This window comes from Natator depressus, chromosome 2 (assembly GCF_965152275.1).
Source record: "Natator depressus isolate rNatDep1 chromosome 2, rNatDep2.hap1, whole genome shotgun sequence".
Taxonomy (NCBI): Eukaryota; Metazoa; Chordata; order Testudines; family Cheloniidae; genus Natator; species Natator depressus.
In genome coordinates this window covers 206,455,118-206,476,338 of record NC_134235.1, presented here as the reverse complement: position 1 = coordinate 206,476,338, position 21,221 = coordinate 206,455,118, and the positions used below count along the sequence as shown (strand labels likewise).

Genomic DNA, 21,221 nt, shown 5'->3' with positions numbered 1-21,221 from the left:
TTCAGGTTTGTGGTGTTGTGCTCACAGGTCCTTTGGGTCTCCTTAACTGGTCCTCATGAACTGCTTGATCACCTTTCATTTGCCTAGTTTTCAGACAAATTGCATACTTTATTTATGGGGTAGATATGTTGGCCTCTCTGGACCTAAATGGAAGGTGGTCCAGTGTTTCTGTAGCCCCTCGCTGTCCATTTCACACAAGGAAACCCATATTTAAAACTCCCCTGCACTGTGAGTTCTTAAATCCATCTGGACAAAATATTTGTTGTGCTTAGACTTACTCATTTCCTGGTGACAATGATATCAGTCTGCACAGCGAATGGTCTTCAGGCTCTGCTGACTGATCCACACTATTCTATGTTTTCAGTGTTTTAATTAGTGCCTATATGTTCATTTTGGTGAAGTCCTTCTCCCCAAATTCAACATTAAAAAGATTTGGTTTTTTTTCTTAGATTAAAGGCATTTGTGGTCTATCCAGCTTTGTTTCTTCTGAGACTAGTTCCTTGGATCTCACTGTCAAAAAGATATCCGTATTTCCATCTCTCACTAGTGTGATGAATAACTAGTCTCTAAGGTGCCACAAGTACTCCTCGTTCTTTTATATAATTTAAGTTCACAAAATGGTTCCTGCTATCTAATGTAGAGCAGTTTTCACTGTCATGCTTACAGATGTTTTAATTCTGTTCAGATACAGGTAGCTACGTGACCCTTGTGGCATACACTTATAAAGCAATATTGTTGGTATTCTTCAAACCTCACTTGGATTATGGATAGAGTCCTGTGCAGATACAGAATTTTTATCCACATCCGATCCGCAATCCTCAAAAATGGTCTGTGGATATCTGCATCGTGGATATAAAGTGGATATCTGCAGATCTGTAGGGCTTTAATTATGAAGAGCTCAGAGGCCAATCTCCAAAGCAGAGGGGTTCAAGCTTTCTCAGTCCCCTAGAGCTTTTGTTTCTTTTGGGATGTCCCTTGTTTTTGCTTTTATGAACTTTTTTCTTTTTTATGGAATGCATTGTTAAAGCTCTTCGGGTTTAGCTCTCATGCTGTTTGGAGGTACTTGATCCCTTCCTTGGTTCAACCAAAAAACGTTTCAGTTGCTTGTTTAGCGTGGCCCTCTATCTTCATCACTGCCTGAATTAGTAAGTAGTATTGCTTTTCCTCATACTACCTAATCCTTAGAGTAAGAATCTCCTGAAGGGAGATTTCTTCTCTTGTAATTCTCCTTGTCTGCAGAGACTGTCACACAAATTTTCACTCACCCACCTCCCCTTTGAGTTTAGAAACTTTGCTTTTAAAGTGGTAGGTTGTATCTTTATAGCAGCACACAAGGGAGTATTTCATTATTTTGCTTGAAAAAGAAACTGACGAGATTACCAGTGGGCTGTACCACTCACATGTTCCATCTACTGATGGGGGAGGGATATGCAGGCCTCCCACAACTTGTGTTCATAGCCAATATTGTGCTAGAGACCTGAAGAGTGAAAATTCTGTGAGATATCCTCAAACAAATAAAATTGCAAAGTTATATTCCCTTCTAATGGAACTTTCTAACTTACAATATTTGCTTGAAAGTAGAAAACAAGCTTTTATTTGTATATAAAAACTCCAAGACTACATTCAGAAAGATGTTAGCCACCCAGACAACTTTGAATAGGTTTTTGATAATGCAGGTCACCTGTAATCAGGTCGCCATTGCAGGATTTTTTTAGGTCTTGCAGACTAATTAAAATATTCCAGATTTATTTGGAGTGTCTTGACACAATTATTTAGACATTGTGGATAAGAGTGAGCCAAGCTTAGGGTGTCCCCAACATGCTTCATTTCAGTCTCAAAGTTACATAGGTTCCATACAAACTTGGCAGTCCTTCCCTTTTATTGTTTTACATCAAAAACTGAAATTGTAGAGTTATTTTATGCCAAAGGAATGGATCCCACAGCATTAAATTCCTTGAATGAATAATTTTTGTTCCCATAATTTATGAGTCTGTTTGCATTCCACATTAGGGCCTTCACAGGTTGAGGTCTGGTACCCAAAATTAATTTTAGGAAGGGGGAAATTTTGAGACAGAATGATAGTGTAGCATTTTAAAACACCAGTTTGGCAGTGGAGATGTTGGTTCCATTTCCATCTCTTCCCCAGATTTACGCTGTAATCTTAGGCAAGCGATTTAACCTAAGCTTTACTTTCTTCAATTTCTAAAATGGGGAAAATAAAATATGCTTATCTCACAGTGTTGTGAGGCTTAGTGCATTTCTTGGAAAGTGCTTTGAGATCCTCACTTTTTAAGGGCATTAGATGTGACAGGTACTGTTAGGTGTCATTTTGTCAAGAATTATGTTTCAGTTACATTTGAATGAATTATTAATTCTATACAAATCAATAACACAGACAAACGTTTATACCATTTCTGGATAAGTACCCTGTCCTACATGTCCACTGATGTCAACAATAATGGAAGCTTAAGTGTTATGGTATATTTTTTAATTTAAAAATTAATTTAAAAAATTAATTTTAATTTGTATTATAGTAGTGCCTAGAATCTCTGCCCCTGAAGAGCTACAATCTAAATAATCAAGAAAGACAGCCAAAAATCGAAAGAACTTGACTGTATTCATAGGCCCTTGAACTTTAGACTGATAAAGAACAAGCTGTACGGATATGCATGTGTATCTACATGGTTTGAAACATGTCATGCTTGTCTAATTCCACATGTGGCTGCTTAGATGCACAAATCCTGGTCCTCTCAGATTTAACAAAGCAACATGTAACCTTTTGAAAACTGAGCCCCAAAATAAATGATTTAATAAACTGAATTGAGTTAAATTTTCTTAAGAAGATTTGAGATGTTATTGTGATAGGTACAAGTGACAGAATGCACCTGGGGACAGGGAGGGAGTTTCCTAGCTTTTGCTTGAAAGCAAGGTACTTTCCACTCACTTACTAACTCACTCAGGAGTAGTCTTAACCTTTGAACACTCCTACTTTGCCTGAGGGGGTGGAAACCCAGACTAGAAGACTGCCTGAGAGGGGTGACAGGAGGAGATAAAGGAGGGGTTACAAACTAATTTATTTTTGTTTTTACCTGATCTGAGGTAGAGTAAAATAAGTATTAAAAGAGAACCAACACAGAGTGGCATGGAAGGGGGCTAGGGTATTCCCATAGGGTCACAGGCATTCCCAATGGGGACAAGGCATCCTAGGAGAAAAGGGAACTAGGCAATCAAATGGTGGTGAACTGGGAGTTACAACTGGGCAGCACAGGTGGTGAGATATGGGAGCAGACGTATTATCCAAGAGGTGTGTGACAGAGAGAGTGCGGGTGTACAAGGGCAGATGCCAACATTCAGCACAAATACCCTGGTCAGGCTTCATGCTTCATATAGCGGGAAACCTTACAGCGAACATGGTACCCACTGCTGCCAGATCTGCCCTACTATGCAGGGTGTGATTGAGATGTACTGCCCTCTTCCCATTTTTGCACAGACGGGAGGCTAGGAGGATCCTGGGGCTGCAGAGACAACTGCGGTTCCTCACAGGGATGGGAGCAAGGGGGGCCAGGGGAGGACTGTTGGGATGGGGCGGGGGGACGGAGAGGTGCCCTGGGGACGGATGGGGGGTGGGCGGGGGTGGCGAGGGGAGGAGGTGAAGAGGGATGGAAGATTCCGGATGGAGGGTGCATGAGAGCAGGGGGCCAAGGGGAAGAGGTGCCGGGGCGTGAGGGGAGGAAGTGCCGGGGGGAGCGAGGGGAGGCTGTGCCGTGGGGGGCGAGGGCAGAAGACGCAGGGGAACGGGGCGGGGGGAGGGCGAGGGGGTGCAGTGGGGGCAGGTGCGGGGGAGGGGAGGAGGTGCAGGAGGACTCCGGATGGTGGGGGTGCATGGGAGTCGCGAGGCTGGGTCCCCCCCGGGGGTGCAATGGCAGAGGGATGGGGGGCCTGGGGGAGCAGGGGGCGGGGCTAAGGCTGGGGACGCCGTGCCAAGGCAGGCGCCCGCTCGGCCCCGCTGGAGCGAGGCACCGCCGCCGAAGACGGGGCGGGGAGAGCGCCGTGATTCCGCAGCTCGGCGCAACAAAGGGAGCCGGGCGGGGGCGGAGACTGGGCGCCCCGCCCCGCGCGCCGCAGCCGGAGCTCAGCGCCCCCAGCACCCGGAGGGGCTCGGAGCCTGCCCTGCCGCTGGTGGTCTCCTAGCAACGCGGGACCCCGCGAGCCGGACTCGCCGCACGCCGGCGGGGGCAACGGCGGCCCGCGCGCCCAGAGCCTTCTCTGCTCCCGGGGAGGGGCAGCCCGGGGCCACCGACCCTGCCCCGGCAGAGCCCACCTGGCTGGCCGGGCCGGGCTGGGCCGGGCCGGGCCCCGCGGGAGGGTGGTGCCCTGAGTCGGGGGGCAGCGTAACGCCTTGCTTCTGGGGCTTTGCCAAGTGCCGCCGCCGGGCAGGGGAGACAAAAGCCCTTTGTGAGCCGGGCTGGGGGCGGATGGAGGCACCCGCCGTCCCTGCCCGGAAAGGACCTGGCTCCTGCTGCCGCCAAGTGGCTTTGCGCTGGGCTCGGGGGTCCCTACGCTCCCCCTGACATGCGGCGCCGCACGCCGCCCCTGCCCTGCCTCCTACCTGCGAAGGGTGCGTCCCTCCTCCCGCTTCTCCTCCTCCCCCGCAGCCGCCCGAGCCCCCGGCGGGGCTGAGAGCGAGCGAGCCGCCCAGCCGAGACTTGGCCGCCAGGACAGGGAGAGGTGCCGTCTGCTTCGCATTATGTGGATCCCACTCCTGGCTTTTCTTACTGCTGGAATCGTCTCTCTGCAGAAATGCCAACGAGGGCCTGGCCCCATGCTGCGGGCAGCCAGTGTGCTCGCAGCTGTGCCGGGGCTGTGCCAGCGCCGTAAGTTGCCGGGCTTTGTTTTGGGTCGGTTTTTTGCTCTCTTGTGAGTGGGTTGAACGGGGGGCAGGTGAGCAGCTGCCGGGCAGGTTTGGAGGAAGTGGCGCCTGAAAGGTGCAGGGCTCCTGACTCATAGAAACTGCCAGCAGGAGCCATAAGTCTTGGGAAACTTGCACTTGACAGCTGGAGGGTTGTAGATAGGTTAATCCTGCAGGATCCTTCCCCGTGTGCCGTGGGAACGGGCTCCTCCCTTGAGGCCAGGTGCATCCTGCCTAATTCCTGTCCCTTTGACGTTGAATCGACTTTATAGAGAAAACTGCAGGAGGAACAACGTTCCCATCGGAGCAGCCCATAAGGTTAAGGAGAGAGAGAGAAACTTTGATAAAGAGTTTCATGGTGCCACCCTCTGTCTGCACGTACAGTGTATGTTATTCCTATGTGCTGTTTTCAGTATGGATAATGCAGGTCATTGTAGCGCTAAATGATGAAGCAAAGGTACAGTTTATAGTCAGAGTGAAAACATTTAACTGAAAAAAGAAAAGGAGTACTTGTGGCACCTTAGAGACTAACCAGTTTATTTGAGCATGAGCTTTCGTGAGCTACAGCTCACTTCATCGGATGCATCCGATGAAGTGAGCTGTAGCTCACGAAAGCTCATGCTCAAATAAACTGGTTAGTCTCTAAGGTGCCACAAGTACTTTTTTTCTTTTTACGAATACAGACTAACACGGCTGTTACTCTGAAACCTAACATTTAACTGGTTCATCAATACTGTTCAGCCCCATAAAGGGTGATTGTTTCTTTCCCTCATACTTCCCCCCACCCCAAAGAAAGAAAAAATAACATTAATGTTGAGAGAGAATTTAAATTCCTTACACAGGTTATACAGGTGGTATTACAACAAGCGTTAGCCCCAAAGTGTGGGCTATAGGGCACTGACAGGCAGAAGTTCCATTGACTTCAATAGGGGTCCTGCATGCAGACTGAGGGCCATGCATGCAAATAGCTCTAAATTCATAAAGCAATTTAGTCATGAAATTAAATCCCCCCTCCCACCTTTAACCTCCTGCACTAGAAAAGGGTTTAACCAATTTTAGTAACTTTGTAGAGTAAAATGTACTCTTAGGTATTAAAATTGTATGCCAAGTTTCAGCCTGGAGTTAATTAAAATGTCCAAATTATAACCCTATAAAATAAGATTTATGATGGGAACAGCATCTTAGCTTTAATTAATTGTTGCATATGTAACAAGCTAATGTCTAATTCAATAAGATTTACTCAGTACTATTAAATGACATAACAATGGAATAACTTCAGTTAACTTTCATGGTGTGGGGTTTTTTGTTTTGTTTTTGCTTTGTTTTTTTAATTAAAAATGAATCAAACTAAATGTCAGTGAGAAAAAATTTAATATCAAGTTGCTTATGAAACAGTGACATCCTGTATTTGGTGTCCTCTATACAATATGAATGATCATGTTCGCCCTGAAGTTTTGACCTATGATTGAGCTGAGTTCAACATGGGCTGGGCTTGAGGGAGTGGCTGCAGTGGTTCTTAAATTTTTGTACTGGTGACTCCTTTCACACAGCAAGTCTCTGAGTGTGACCCCCCCTTATAAATTAAAAACACTTTTCTGTATATTTAACGCGATTATAAATGCTGGAGCCAAAGCGAGGTTTGGGGTGGAGGCTGACAGCTCGTGACCCCCCCCCCACCCATGTAGTAACCTCACGACCCCCAGTTTGAGAACCCCTGGGTTAGGGTGACTAAGGCATCTTTGCACCCTTTCCCTAACTCTCACTGTGCTACAACAGCTCCCTATGGACATCTAGCAGTAAGAGTAATTGGACAGCCATGCCTCTTTGCTCCCTCCCTGGTATGCCCCTATGCCAGGTCTGGTAGAAGATCATTTTTCTTGCTTCCATCCTGCCATACAGCCCTATTCCAATGGGGGTATTTCCCTGTGAGAAGATACTCTGGTTTGTGGTTTTTGTACGTTTGCAGAGCTCGTGTATGGAGGTAACAATCCAGACCTATGTATTTGCTGTATTGCACCTGTGAAAGAGAAAAAGAAACATGCTTGCATAGAGATATATAATTTAAAACACAGAATTTTACTCATTCTTGTTGACACATTTGTCATGTATTATTGATAAAAATATACGATTTTATTCTATTTAACTATTGCTTGTAATTCTACTTAACAGTTGCATTAAAAATAGCACCAAATTCACTTATACCCATGAAAGTCTTTGGCATGGGGAGTTGCATGGGTGTGTAAATTAAGGTAGAATTTGATCCTTCATTTGGATTAAGGTTGGAGCACAAAATAAAATCTGAGAAAATACTGCAAAGTTGCATGTCTCACTAAATGTCCTCTAAGCATAGATAAAAGATTAGTTTTCCTGCCACCGACAAAGGATCTCTTGTTCAGAAACGTTTACCAAAGGAAATTTGCAGTTCAGTTAAGCCAAATAAAACAAATACCTGACACGAGAATGGAACTTTTGCTAAATGAGATTTGCCAAGTAGCAATTTACACAGATCCTGGGCTTATAAAATACTAAAAAACAAATACCTCTTAATTTAGTAAACCACTGAACAGAATAAAAGATAAATACAAGACATTGCTATACTGGGCCATGTTAATCAGCTAGTTAATGCTTATGACTTCCATAGAGATACAGCATCAGTTAACTCATCTTGTTGACAAACTATATAGAACAATAATTCTACAGTTTGTCAGTTAAGTACATATATGAAACTTTTCAAAGAGCTACATTCTGAGAAATAGTTGGTAAAGATTAACAAGAGATCGTGGGTTTAAATTCCAGCAGTGGCTCAAAATAAGCTTTTACATTTGTTGGAATTCATGTACTTTGGTCTTGGCGGGAGCCTTAGAAATACCTAGATTATGATCCCTGTGTTAACGTTAAGTAAGCAGGCTTTACCCTGACTACCCATGCAAGGGTTGGATGGTGTGGAATCTTTATCTCTAATTTGGAGCCGGAAGTTTGGAGCACCGACATAACAGTTCCATGGCTGTTGCTGCAGCATCCAGGGTTGACAAAACTTTTGATCTTCAGAGTTTATATTCTCTTTATGTCAAGTTTCACGTAGAGGGGCAGGTTGGGAGGGTTAGGAGAGTGGAAGATCCTTTGATCATAGCATGGACAGATGTTTATTGGTCCGTCCCAATAGAATGATTTCTAACTCCAAATATAATAATGGTCAGTTGTTCTCTCTTCTGCTCCTTTGGTGTTTTGCCAGTCTTATCACATCTCATTCTCGTGCCTGTTTGTTCTAGCACAGAACGTTTCCTACTTCATTATTGTGTTACTTCTCTAAGGTACAGGGAATACTATTCAAGCCTGCCATGAAGGAAATATATTTTAAAAGGAGGAGTCCCTCAAGAAAAAATTTGAAGCAAATAGTGTATTTTGGTAGTTAGTTAAAGCATGTGGACAGGCCTGCCTGTTGATTTCTTTTTCTTGCTGGCTCATTTCCATTGAGGACTCAGTGAAAGCTGTATTGTATAGAATACTCAATATTCAGACAGCTCTGCTTTTCCTGAGCCTTAAATGCAAACAATCCAGCAAGAAGAAAAATCCTTTTTTCATTTTCCTTGAGCCTGCTTGGGTGATCCTCTTCTGGAAGAGACTTGACCCTCCTCAGGTAAACGAGCCTAAATGAGGAAAAAAATACTCTAGGTCATGTAGTTCTTCTGTTTTTTCTGCTCACCTATTCATTATTTCCCTTCTTCTATGCCTGATAAATGCCTTTTACCAAAGGCATGAATTGCTGAAACAGTTTCAGGATACCCTCTTCACATTGGCTGCTGATGCACTCTCTTCTAGTTTCTGTGTTCTTTCTGTTGCTTGTCCATGATAAAGGAAACAGCCCCATGCACAGCACTCCACACTACAGAAGCCTTATAATAGATTTGTTCTGGAATGGGTAGGGTGTAAGCTGTGAAGGGGGCCCTCTGTACTTCTTATGGGCTACTGAAATTAGCTGCATGTAACTAACATGCTATTGCGGAAGGGAGCATTGAATGGAAGCTGGGGATTGCACTGGCCAGGAATACCCTTACCACAGGTGTCCAAGGGATAGTAGTTGCTTTTCTGATCCTTAGGCTGGACTGTAGTAATAGTTGCAAAAGAGTTGATCTGCAGTCCCATGGCCTCTGTTAGAAATGACAATCATACTCTACCAATCAATGCATCTGAAATGGATGGCTCTCGTCATTAAAATAGAATCCAGGTCAAACGTTCTCTCCAGAGCAAGAGTAAAATGTTGCAGGTGTGCTCGTTATCAGAATGTTTAACAGAATTAAGAAAATCTGCATCAAATAAACCCTGACCTGCTCAGCCATTCAACAAAGGTGACTAACACATGGAATCAATGAATATTATAATCTGCCTTTGAATTAACAAAGGGCTTGAATGCTTGAAATGTTTTACAAACAAGTCCCTAAAGAGAAGAATTAAGAATCGTAAGATAAGAATATTAGGAACACCTTTCACAAAGATGACTCCTGAAGATGAAAACACATCAGTACCAGAAATAAGCACAAATATAACAACATATAAAGCCACAAACAATAGAACCTTAAAAATTAAAAATCAAAATGTGAATAATCCCCATTAGTATGCTAATGATCAGATCTTGAGCACTCTGTGAGGGAGGAAGTATATGACACTATGATTAGATTGCGTAAGCTGAAAATATTTCTTCTTTGATGGCTGCTAGCATTTTTTAAGTCTACAGTCACAAGGCCAAAATAATCATTAGCATAGTCGATTGTAACTCCATTGTAGTGAATGGAGACTTACTTCCTTTCTTGAGCACTAAACTAGGCTCACAAATGTTAAACCCACAATGCAGAAAAATAACTGAAGTCAGAAACATGGGATATTTTTGCATGATGGATATACCCCTTAAAAGCTGGTCCACACTAGTATTTAAGATCAAATAATTTATACAAATATTGTGACCATTGTACATCTTATGCTGTGAGTGTAATTTTATGAGTGCTTTGGATGTAAGAACCACAAGCCAAATTTAGTGGTTCTGGCAGCTATACCACTCGGGAGATAATTCACACTTAAATACATCTCCAAAGCACTTCTACAAACATTAAAGACCCAGAGTCATATAATATGGTATATGGATATGGCTTCTGGTTTGGGGCGGGGGGGAGTTTAGCAATTTTTGAGTTCTGTGGAGGTGTCCACAAACTGGGGTGTTTTGGGGACTTTCCCTTGGTATCTACATGTACTATACTGTATTACTGTACTGTAACACATTATGTTAAAGCATACTAGGTAACCTTTAGTTTGCACCAGCAAGGTCTACAGGGAGGAATTTATGCATGACAGATTAGTGTGCTTTGGAAATCACATTCTCTGTGTATACAAGCCCTTAGATGAAAGCCAGGGAGCCTAGGTAGTGCCTGAATAAACAAACTGCACTGGAAAGGAGTGAAATCAGCACAGCTTGGTAACTATTTCTGGTACATTTCTGTTTATTGGATAAACACCAATTTCAGTGTGGGTTATTTATTTATTTTGAGGGTGTTTTATCAGTTGTTGTTTTTGGTTAAAACCTAAAATCAGAAGCCCAATATATGGAAAATACCCTGTGCTTGTAGTGAAGGCTGGTAGTCCAGATGCTTTGATGTAAAGCTGGCTTATCAAGCCTAATGCTTTGAAAATAAAATACTAGAGGGAAAAATGATATTTTTTAACTGGACTCTTATCAAACTTCTCGCAACTAAGAGTCTCCATTCCAAATTATATATCTCCCTTCCCAGCTAACTCTAAAGTCAAAGCTATTGTCCTAACTTCTGCTTTCTCTCCAGCCTAATTAAAAGACTTTCTGCCTTCTTCCCATCTGCTTAAAACAGGCGTAAGTTATGATGAACAAAATAGAATATGCCTTATTATTCTGTTCTAAGCCTCTTGAAGGTTATTAATTAAAATCATTCCAATTCTGGCAGTTCAGTATTGAAGTTGATTGTTAATATAAATGGACTTGGCTATTTTGTGCAGTCTTTTGAGAGGGAAGAACAGCTCTAATGAATTAGTGTACTGTCCATTGTAATGGAACCTTTTGGGAAGAAAAGTAAACTCCTTGCCAGCCATTCAGGATTCTCTCTTGTTCTGGTGGCAGAATAAGAATAACCCCTTGAGCAAAATGTAAGTGTTTCAGGAGGATAGGAATTTATAGCACCAGCAAGCTGCCAAGAAACAACTTCTATGTTTGCCTAAGTTCAAGTATTTGCAAAGTTGATAATTGAGCATTCTCTTCATATGTTTCTGCATTTTCCATTGCTTCATTGTTATGGGTCTGAAGTAATTTCTGCCTGCTATTACTAGTAATAGGCAACAGTAATGAGTAAGAATAATTTATAACTATTAAAAAAATCTGGAGACTGTGCAGTTTCCCCCCCTCTTTAATTTTCTTTAATTAGTGGCTCAGGTAAGGAATATGCCCTTGCTGCAGGCAATAGGGTGTTACTTCTAGGGGTTGGATTTTTCAAATTTTCAAAGTACTTTCTATTCCCCTTGCTTTCTTTGGGAGTTAAGGATGCTCATTGCCTTGCAAGATTGGACTCAAAGCTTTAAAATACCCAAAGTTTTGGGCATGTTGCTTTTGTACCTTTTGTATAAGTATAGCTGCATATTATTTTTTAGTACTAGTGTAATTAAAATAAGTACCGGTATGTTCCATTTTCTGTTCATGAAGAGGAGGAGGAGTATCCACTTAACATTGGCCCCCATTGCTGAAGGTCCTCCATATCTCTGTCAGAGTGGTGAGGACCCCCCATTTTCTCCCCCTTTTGCTTTATATTTGGTCCTCAAAACCCCATGTCATGGCCACCTTCCGTCCCGGCATTTGACTGATTTCCCTTCAGACCGCATCCATGTGTGGTGCGTATATTCCTCTACACAACAGAATTGTTACTTAATTGGCTGAGGGGATCACTGTTGAATGCCTTAAGATACCTGCACCCTCAGGAGATGAAGGTCGCTGGCAGCTATTTGTTTTGGTAAAGTAAAGATCAGAACTAGAAATCAAGCACATCTAGTGCCTTAAAAACAAGATCCTCTCTCCCTCAACATCTTTGAGTCTAACCCACTGCATTGCCTGCTGATGTCCATCAGGATAATATGTGTGTGTTCTGCCTGATTCTGGTATGTCAATAAAATATATAAGTATGCTAGCACGGACGTATGGTAAATGTGCTATGAGACAGAAATATTTCTGTTTTTATGTTCGTTTTCCAGAAGAAAGGTTAGCGTTTTTGGTAATACTAGTGGAATAAACTTCTTTTACTTGCTGTAATTTGTTTCTTTTATAAATTATTTTACATTTTCTATCATCTTGGCAACTTCAGAAATAAAATTATTTAACAATGAACAATTACAATACATTGTGCTGGACTAGCACAAATGACCTGATGAGAGAACACCAGAACTCAAACTGTATAGCTTGTTCACTGGAATGAAAATGTTATTACCTTCTTGCTCACTTTTGGTATGTGAGAATATGTAAAAGATGGTCTTGTTGACTTCAAACCAGCATAGACCTTTTAAATACCTGTCTATAGTGATATTGGGAACTGTCTTTTAATACTTAAAAAGGATACGCTGGGCTAGTACAGAGGACAAACTATGTTAGTTTAAGGTCACTGTAGAACAAAAATGGATTTCAGGAAAGCTCAACTGAGGTAATGAATAATTCTTCCTTCTCTCTCACTTCCACACTGTTAAATCAAATCATAAACAATTTCCTGTGGGACTAAAACATGTGTATTATAATAGCCGATACAACAGCTGGGTTCTTCAGTTATATATTGATGGTTTAATTTGTGCCCAGTAATTTAAATAGCTGTGTATTTTACAGTAGTATTGGAAAAAGGACAGATTTGAAAATAGATGAGGGCAAACGTAAGACAACAACCTGACTTTGCTTCACACAATAATGAAAGCGGCTTCCTTTCCAGGTTATGGCAGCCATGGCTACTGCCATGTTAGGCCAGTAGTAACCCCAGTCAGTGTAGGGGAAGGGGTTACTTTTGCCTGTACTCTGTTCCATTTCAGATGTCAACTGACAGAACTCTTGCCTAGACTGTCAGTTATTTGGGAACCTACCCTCTTGTTCCACTAAGCTGGGATGGGGCTCTCTGTGTTGTCAATGGCTCCCAAATATCCCTTCCCGCTCAGAGTTAGAGTAGAGTCCAACACTATCTCTAGGCAGGGCTGGGATTGGGTAGCTGCGATGGAGTGGGGTGGGTTCCTTAAAAATTTGATTAAGCTGCAGCAAGCTCCTTATTGCAGAGGTGGTAGCACTGATAGGGCCCAAGGATTTGTCATCATCTCTAAAATTCATAGCAGTTATCCTACTAAGAACAGTGGCCCTTCCCTCCCACTTCAGTCTGGTAAAACATCAGTATATTCCAGCACTACTTTAAAATTCAGGATAATTTTGTCCATTTTTGTGGTGGCTGGCCAGTGCCGTTGCAAAAATGAGTGGAGCTGGGCCAAGTGAGTGCACCTAGAGGAGTTGCTGATTCAGCCAAGCAGCTCCCCTCTCCCAGAGTGAATCCCTCTAGTATACAGATATCTGTGCTGGAGAACTGGGGTGAGTCATGTACATTTCTGCTGTACTTAACACCTGGTTTCATTCCCATTTTCATCTTCTCAGACTGATAGAGTTTTGCAGTTTTGTGACAAAAGCACATTTCTATGGGATGGGAATTCCTTGTCACTCCATGACCCCTACCACCCCTAGAATGGAGAGCTTAGTAATTTTCAGGGAAAACATAGGATCCACTGTGCTTGTACAAAGACCCCCATGCCCCTCCACCCCCCCCAAGAAATATGAAGTCTATCGGGGATTTAAAGTTTGGCAAGAATGACACAGAATATCTTTAGCTAAAACAAAGCTAATGACATAATTAAGTGTGCTCTTCCAATCTAAACAACTGTAAATTTTCATTTTGCCTTGGAAGTGCTGTGGAATGGTTTTGAAACATTAAAACACTAATTAACTGTTTAAAGTCTGGCAATGTATTGTCTGTTTTCCACCCTTGTATACCTAAACTGCACCTGCAAAACACTGGAATGAACAAACGAATTTGCAAGCGCAACAGAAAAATTGCATATAAAAAAGTGTGTTTACACATACGATTATAATGGGTGTATGAGTCTATATATTTTATGGGCACAACTTAGATCTTTCTTTTTTTTTTTTTTTTGCTTTTGTTTTTAAATCTTGACCTCAACATTAGCAATAAATACAGTTTAAAAAAATTATTCTGTAATCTGTTCCATCGCTTAACTGTCAAGTCATGCATTCAGGAGTGTGATCCTTCTCCCTTTGAAAACAATGACAAACTTCCCAACTGACTTTATTGAGAAGAGGATTCTAAAAACCTAAAACAGAACACAGGAACTGCCTGCTCTTAGGTGTGTTTGAGGTCAAAAATTGCTGCAACAAAGCACAAATGCTGAACTCATAATTTAACAGAACAATAAAAGGAACCGACTTCACAGTATTGTGTTATAAGATGTAGTAGCGTATTCAATCATTTTAAGGCCAGACACTTACAAAATCTCTATAGCTTAGTTCATCTTTATGAATTTATGCTTAGACAATTCATCAGTTGCAGGCACTGTCTATTGCCTTGTGTACCACAAATTGAAGAGGATATTTCTTAATTAACTATTCTAAGTTCAAAAGGTGCAAAACCAAACCAAAAAAGTTTAATACCTGAAACTCTTTTCCTGAAATTTTATTTACCATACTCCCCGAGATTCATGTTAATCATTTACCATATTTTAAGATTACAAAAGTCTATTGAAAAATTACCAAGCACTGTTTTTCCTTTTTCTTTCTGTATTCCAAAAGTCAATCAAAACATTAAAATACCCTCACAAACAGATTATATCTTCAAAAGGTTAAATATTGCCACTGAACACAGAGTCCCAGAAGGATGGGGTCCAGCCTGTTTGCTATTAATTTTACTTTTTGTATAAATAGTGGTTTTTAAATGTGTGTGATTCTAAAATATGTATTTTCCCCATATCATTGCATATACTACATGCAGAGGGCCTACTGTTATTTCAGTGTTGATGAAGTACTAATGGAAGTGCTGCTCATAGATATTAGGCTAGAGAGGGAACTTAGTTGTAGCTGAGATATTGGCTCCTGGTTCCCAGTGCAACACAGAGTAGAGTTCAGTCTGTTCTAAATTATGCACAGCTGCAAAGGACCATTCCAGCGTCTGGAGATTAGGACATAAAGACACCCACATCCACAGTCTCTTCCAGGAATGCTCCTAGAGCAGGAACCAAGGGTGTTTTCTTGTAGCTGGTAGGCCAGCTCTATGCATTCTGAGGTCCCCTTTACTCCAGGGTAATCCTCAAAGATGCAGTTAAGACAGCTTTCTTGGTATTTTACAACATCACTTTGCTGCAAAGCAACTTGAGTAGATCCAAGAATGTGACCCATCAAACTTAGGACACAGCAGCTAATGGGTGTGGGATGAGTATTTCCAAATGATATGATCATCTTAAATTACTGTGTATACTTGTATCTGTGAGAGACAGATTCAGAATAAGGATGGTTTCAGAAACAGAATATTCTTTGACTCAGTGTTTACAGGCATGTATCGCACCAAGGAATTGTAGCCATCTTATCTAAAGGCAGACAGCTCCACAAGAAAATGCAGGGAGAGAAGAAGGGCTAGATGTGAATGATGGGGATATTCACCAACTTCAAAATGAACTTCAAAACTTGAAAAATGTTCCAGACACCTACTAGCTGTAGGACTAAACCTGTTGGACAGGGGAAGATATGAAGGCCAAGAGAAGGTCCAGAGGCATCATCCTGATGAAGGTCAGCATCCATGTCATCGCCCTGCTGCTAGAGAGGGGGAGGGTGCTCTCTCTGAGCACCACTTGGTGGTTCCATCTCTCCTTGTCTGCCTTAGGGTAGTATATTTCTGATAAACTTGCTCCAGTCCCTCCATCCCCAACGACCTGTCTCCTCTCTTTCCCTCACAGCCTCTTGGATGCTGTGTTGGCAGAGGTCTCTGCTACTCTCTCTACCCCAGAACCCTCTGGCTATGAAGAGGGATAGAAAGAGATCTTGGTTACTCTTCCCCTAACTTCTGTCTCCTTGGTTGATCTTCCCAGTTAATAATTCCTATGACTGCCTCTGCTGCTGCTCCTAGATTTCCCATGCAGCATGAAACTGAGGTGACTGCTGTTGCCCACAGGGTTATGACTTGTGACCAGTTTCCTTAATCTCTGGCTACGTCTATACTATGAGCTAAGGGTGTGATTCCCCGTCTCACTTAGCTATACTCTCAGTAGCTCTCATTGCGCTAGCATGAGTATAAATAGCAGTGTCGCCGTGGTAGGATGGATAGCAGCAACAGAGGCACAGCTGAGCCATATATGTTAGGGTCCAGTCCAAATTTACCATGTTTCTTTTTTTAAAATCTTCTAGACTTGCTAATGCTCATCTCAGAGACCTGCAAACCTATGAGCAGCAAAGCTTCATGGAAATAATGCTGCATCACTTAACGTTTTGAAGATTTTCTTTGTGACCATAGAGGCTTAGAAACTCTGCTTATTTAAAAATAAAGTTTACAGTATTCAGAAATTGATCTCACATGTCTTAGGATCTCCTGTACCTAGTTTTTTAAAATCCTGACTGCGTGTCAGTCTATACCGTGCACATGCAGGTAGTGCTTTTTATTCAGAGATCTCAGAGTGACTTGTAAAGGTTATTATTTCCATTTAGGACTAAATGAGAGACAGAGAGGTTAACTGACCTATCAACAGCACACAGCAAGACAATGGTAGAGTTAGGACTAGAATCCAAATCCAGCTCCCAGTCTTGCTCGCTAGCGATGCTTTCCACAGTATTTATCTAAATGAGTGTGTTTAACTCTTGTAGTTTGTTCTCTTTCAGTGAAACTGCCAGAACACTTCATTCAAGTTGACAGTGTTCCTTAAAATAAGGAAGTTTTTAAATTAGCCAGTTTTTTTTTTAAAAAAGTCTAGAAATTTTAAATGGGGGAAATAAATCTTAATGGTTATGGGAGTGGATTTTACTTCCTTACCATGTTGACAAAAGTCTCTTGGGTGGGCCAAGAGCAGCAATACCAAACCTGTTCAATCCTGCCCTCCTTCCCATTACCATTTTCTTTGTGCATGCATCTGCCTGCTGCCTCTTCAGTTCAATTGCAGGTTTGCTGATGCTCTTGCTGTTAAGCACCCTCTTTCACATCGTGTGGAAGAGCATGCAGCTGAGATCCCATCAGAGCACCGTGTGAGAGTGATGCAAGTGACCATCAATAAAATAGTGAAACAGGCTAAACTCAAATTAGTGGCAACTGCACAAAGTACAGTGGAAAAAACAGAGGAAAAATGTTTTTCTCGAATGTTTCTTTTCTAGTAATCTGAGGGATTACTTGTAAAAATAGCAGATGCTCAGGTTTTCATAAGGAATTTTTTTTTTTCAAATTGGTCTTCCTTTACTCTGAAATTCTGTCCTTTGTTACACCTGTGCTATCCTACTGGGAAATTGGTTATAGCAAAAATTAATTTAAAGACATAGGTGCAACTCCCTGGAAATAGCTAGTATGTCTACACTGCATTGTAAACCTGGGTCTGTGGGACCATGCCTTTTGGACTTAGTTTTTCCAAACCCGTGCTTTAGCATCCACACTGTATTGTAAACCTGGGTTTACAATTGCTTGACCTGGGTCTCATGGCTGTGCTGATGTGTCCACCTTCTGACTTGGGTCTGCCACTTGAGCTGCATCCAGACTGCAGAACAACAGGGCTTGGACCCAATGGATAGTGGGACTCAGACGATGACCCACTACCCTCACTGAGTCCTAGGTTCTGAATGCTTGCTGATCCAAGTCAGATTTATTTGTGTGTGGACAAAAGAGGAGCTTGGGCTCAAACCTGAGTCAGGGCTTGGACTTAGTGTGTAGTGTAAGCATATCCTGATAGCTTAATTTACCCTGTACAATATTGTTGATGGTGGTATGCAAGCAGGAAAGAACTCATTTGGATTTTCAGATTCCAGGATGAGTTTGCAGGATTGGCAATTAAAACAAACCTTTTTCCCCCTTGGAAAGTGAGCAAGAAGTGTTAGACACAATAAATGGACACAAATCAGACGTCAAGAATTATAACATTCAAAAATCAGTCGGAGAACACTTCAATCTCCCTGGTCACTCGATTACAGACCTAAAAGTGGCAGTACTTCAACAAAAAAACTTCAAAAACAGACTCCAATGAGAGATTGCTGAATTGGAATTAATTTGCAAACTGGACACCATTAAATTAGGCTTGAATAAAGATTGGGAGTGAATGTGTCATTACACAAAGTAAAACTATTTCCCCATGTTTATTCCCCCCCACACACACACACTGTTCCTCACACATTCTTGTCAACTGCTGGAAATGGCCCATCTTGATTATCACTACAAAAGGGGTGGGTTTTTTTTTCTCTCCTGCTAGTAATAGCTCACCTTAACTGATCACTCTCGTTATAATGTGTATGATAACACCCATTGTTTCATGTTCTCTGTGTATATGTGTGTATGTGTGTGTGTGTATATATATATATATATATATATATATATATATATATATATAATCCTCCTATTGTATTTTCCACTGCATGCATCTGATGAAGTGGGTTTTAGCCCACGAAAGCTTATGCTCAAATAAATGTGTTAGTCTCTAAGGTGCCACAGGTACTCCTGTTCTTTTTGCAGATACAGACTAACACGGCTGCTACTCTGAAAACAATCATAATGGAAACCCTCCTGCTCCGTGCCATTTTTGCAATACTTTTTCAGTGTGCAAACTGTCTGTTATCTGGGGCAGTTGCTGGCTGTCATACTTATTGGGAATAAGCTGTCTGGCCTATCAAACAAGATAGAAGGGTGAAGGCAACTCTAATATACTGCATTACAGGCATAGGAAAAACCTGTGGCCTTCTTCCAAAGTGTTGCCACATAATGACTATTATGGACCATAATAACTAGAGAGGCCTAGATAAGGAGTTGGTGTATTTAAGTCTTTCAGACAAGATCGGATGTCTTTCTAAAAGCTATGCTCTAGTTCCCAAAAAGTTTCTGGTTTTGTTACAGGAGTGACTGGGTGAAATTCTGTTATGTACGCTACATGATCATAAATTCCCATTCTCACCTTCACCTCCATGTACTCTTTTATTAAACAATCTGAGAGGGTACAAGTTGATGGTAATGTTTTTGGCTTGCCATCCTAAGAGTGTGCCTTCCAAAAAGCAGTGCATTCACTTCTTCATACCTGTGATAATTATGATTTGTGTGGAGAGTTCTTCTTTGTATGTGTGGCTGGATATATGCAGTTTAACCTGCTACACTTAGTTTTTATTATGTGCATATGCCTATGGTTCTCAAGCCAAAATTTGGCCCTTCTTGTTTAAAATACCTTTTGGCATACATCAGTTCTAACTAAGCCAATAGAAACTTGCTCTTAACTTTGGCTGTATAGTAAGTCAGTCTTGTCTGGATTCTGTTGTTGGTGAAGTGGCAGAAAAATTCTCCGTTTTTTACTGAGCCAGCTCATAAAAATGTTTCTTATTTTTTGGAATAAGATTTTTTTAAAAACTGATTTAGTATAAGCTTTTCATTTTAAACTTTTAGAATAGACTTATAACTAAATAATAAATACTTTGTGAATGAAAACATGTCCATAAATGTAACTGTTATAAGAGATCATGTTGAAACAAAAACTTTAGGAGCAACATTAATGATCTAGCCAGAGTCTATTTTGGGTCTCAATAAATCAGTTTCAAGTTTTCCCTCCTCCTCATTCCAAATGAATTAATCTTTTAAGCCAGTGATAACAAGCCTTTCAATTGCCAGTCATTAATTTCATGATCGGAAAACAGAACTTCTGAGACTGAAGAATCGTCAGCAAAAAGATCTCCCTCTGACATTACTCTAGATCTCCTTTGTTAATAGTCTTCCATGTGTTAACTATCACATGGAAAATCCCAACTGGAGTTTTAGGGCCTTCTCCTCTTTCTTGCTGTTTTCACTCCTGGCTATTTCTAGCCAAATAGACTCTAGCTATATTCATAACCAACAATACCATTAATAAAAAAAATCTGCAAGAAGTTTTGTGCCTATTCAGCTTCCTGATGCTGTCCACTCATCCTGTTGATGATTGACATTCATTATCCTTCTTGGCAGGTGTGAGTATGTGTGGGTCATGTTACACATGCAGTAATATTTCATTCTGGGAAATGTTTAAGAAATACGTTCAAGAACTCTGCAAGTAAATTACCTATATTATGCATATTGGAGTCTACATCTATAGTGGGGACTCTCTTAAATGAATATAAGAAATTCACTGGACCAAATTCATTTCTGGTTTAACTCCATTTATTACAATGATTACAAGGGATTAATTTGGCCCATTTATATCTATTTAGTCATACCTGCCAATACACCATATTAAAAGCTCTTAAGGGAAATGGCAATAGTAGAATTGATCTTCTCCATGTAACTAACAACCTTCTCCTTATTTCTGCTGAAGGCACTTTCTCCCTCCTGGTTCTTCTTGGCCTCAGTGCAGCCTTCAGTATTGTGGATCACTTTCTCCTGCTGGTTTCCTCCTGTAAACTTTCTGCTCTTACCTGTCAAACAACTCTTCTGCTAGAAGTGGCTGCATCTCAGTGGATCACATCAAGGTTTAGGTCTTAGCCTCTTTTCTCTTCTCTCCAGCTTCTCCCTACCTTTTGTTTTTGTTGCCACACTTATGATGATGATCAGCCGTTCTGTACCCTTTGGTACCTTTAATGACTTCTCTCTGTTCCTCTCTCTGTCTTTCATGACCAAATAAACTTCTGGCTTCATCCCTGCTTCTGTAGATGTTGAATTGAAGAGAGAAGGGATTCTCTTGAGCAAGAAAATCCTCAAATGCAACTCCATCCCCTTTATTTCCTCCTCCAACACCTTGGCATCGTCCTGGGCCCTCTTATTCCTGCAGATCTGTCTATCGTCAGCTTCACAACCCTGCCAGTGCACTGCCTTGACTGAAATCCTCATCTGTGCTGTCTTCTCCCGTCCTTTCAATTTGTAGTGCCACCTTCTCTGTGGCGTCCAAGTTCCAGCTCTCTAGATTTCAGCACATGGAGAATGCTGCTGCCCATCTTCTCACAAATGCAAAGAAGTTGGATGGTAACAAAGAACAACACTGCCCTGCCTTGCACTCATTTCAGGTCTAGTCCAAGTTTACCATGTTTCTTTTTTTAAAG

General features: G+C 41.6%; 1 protein-coding gene across 1 annotated transcript in view; it reads left to right on the top strand.

Annotated features, from left to right (window-relative positions):
• Positions 1-4,333: 4,333 nt before the first annotated feature.
• Positions 4,334-21,221, top strand: part of ITGB8 (integrin subunit beta 8) — a 71,623-nt gene continuing 54,735 nt past the window's right edge. Inside the window, exon 1 of the mRNA XM_074945806.1 lies at positions 4,334-4,874. Coding sequence (XP_074801907.1) covers positions 4,748-4,874 — 127 coding nt within the window. The 5' untranslated portion in view covers positions 4,334-4,747. The remainder of the gene's footprint in view (positions 4,875-21,221) is intronic.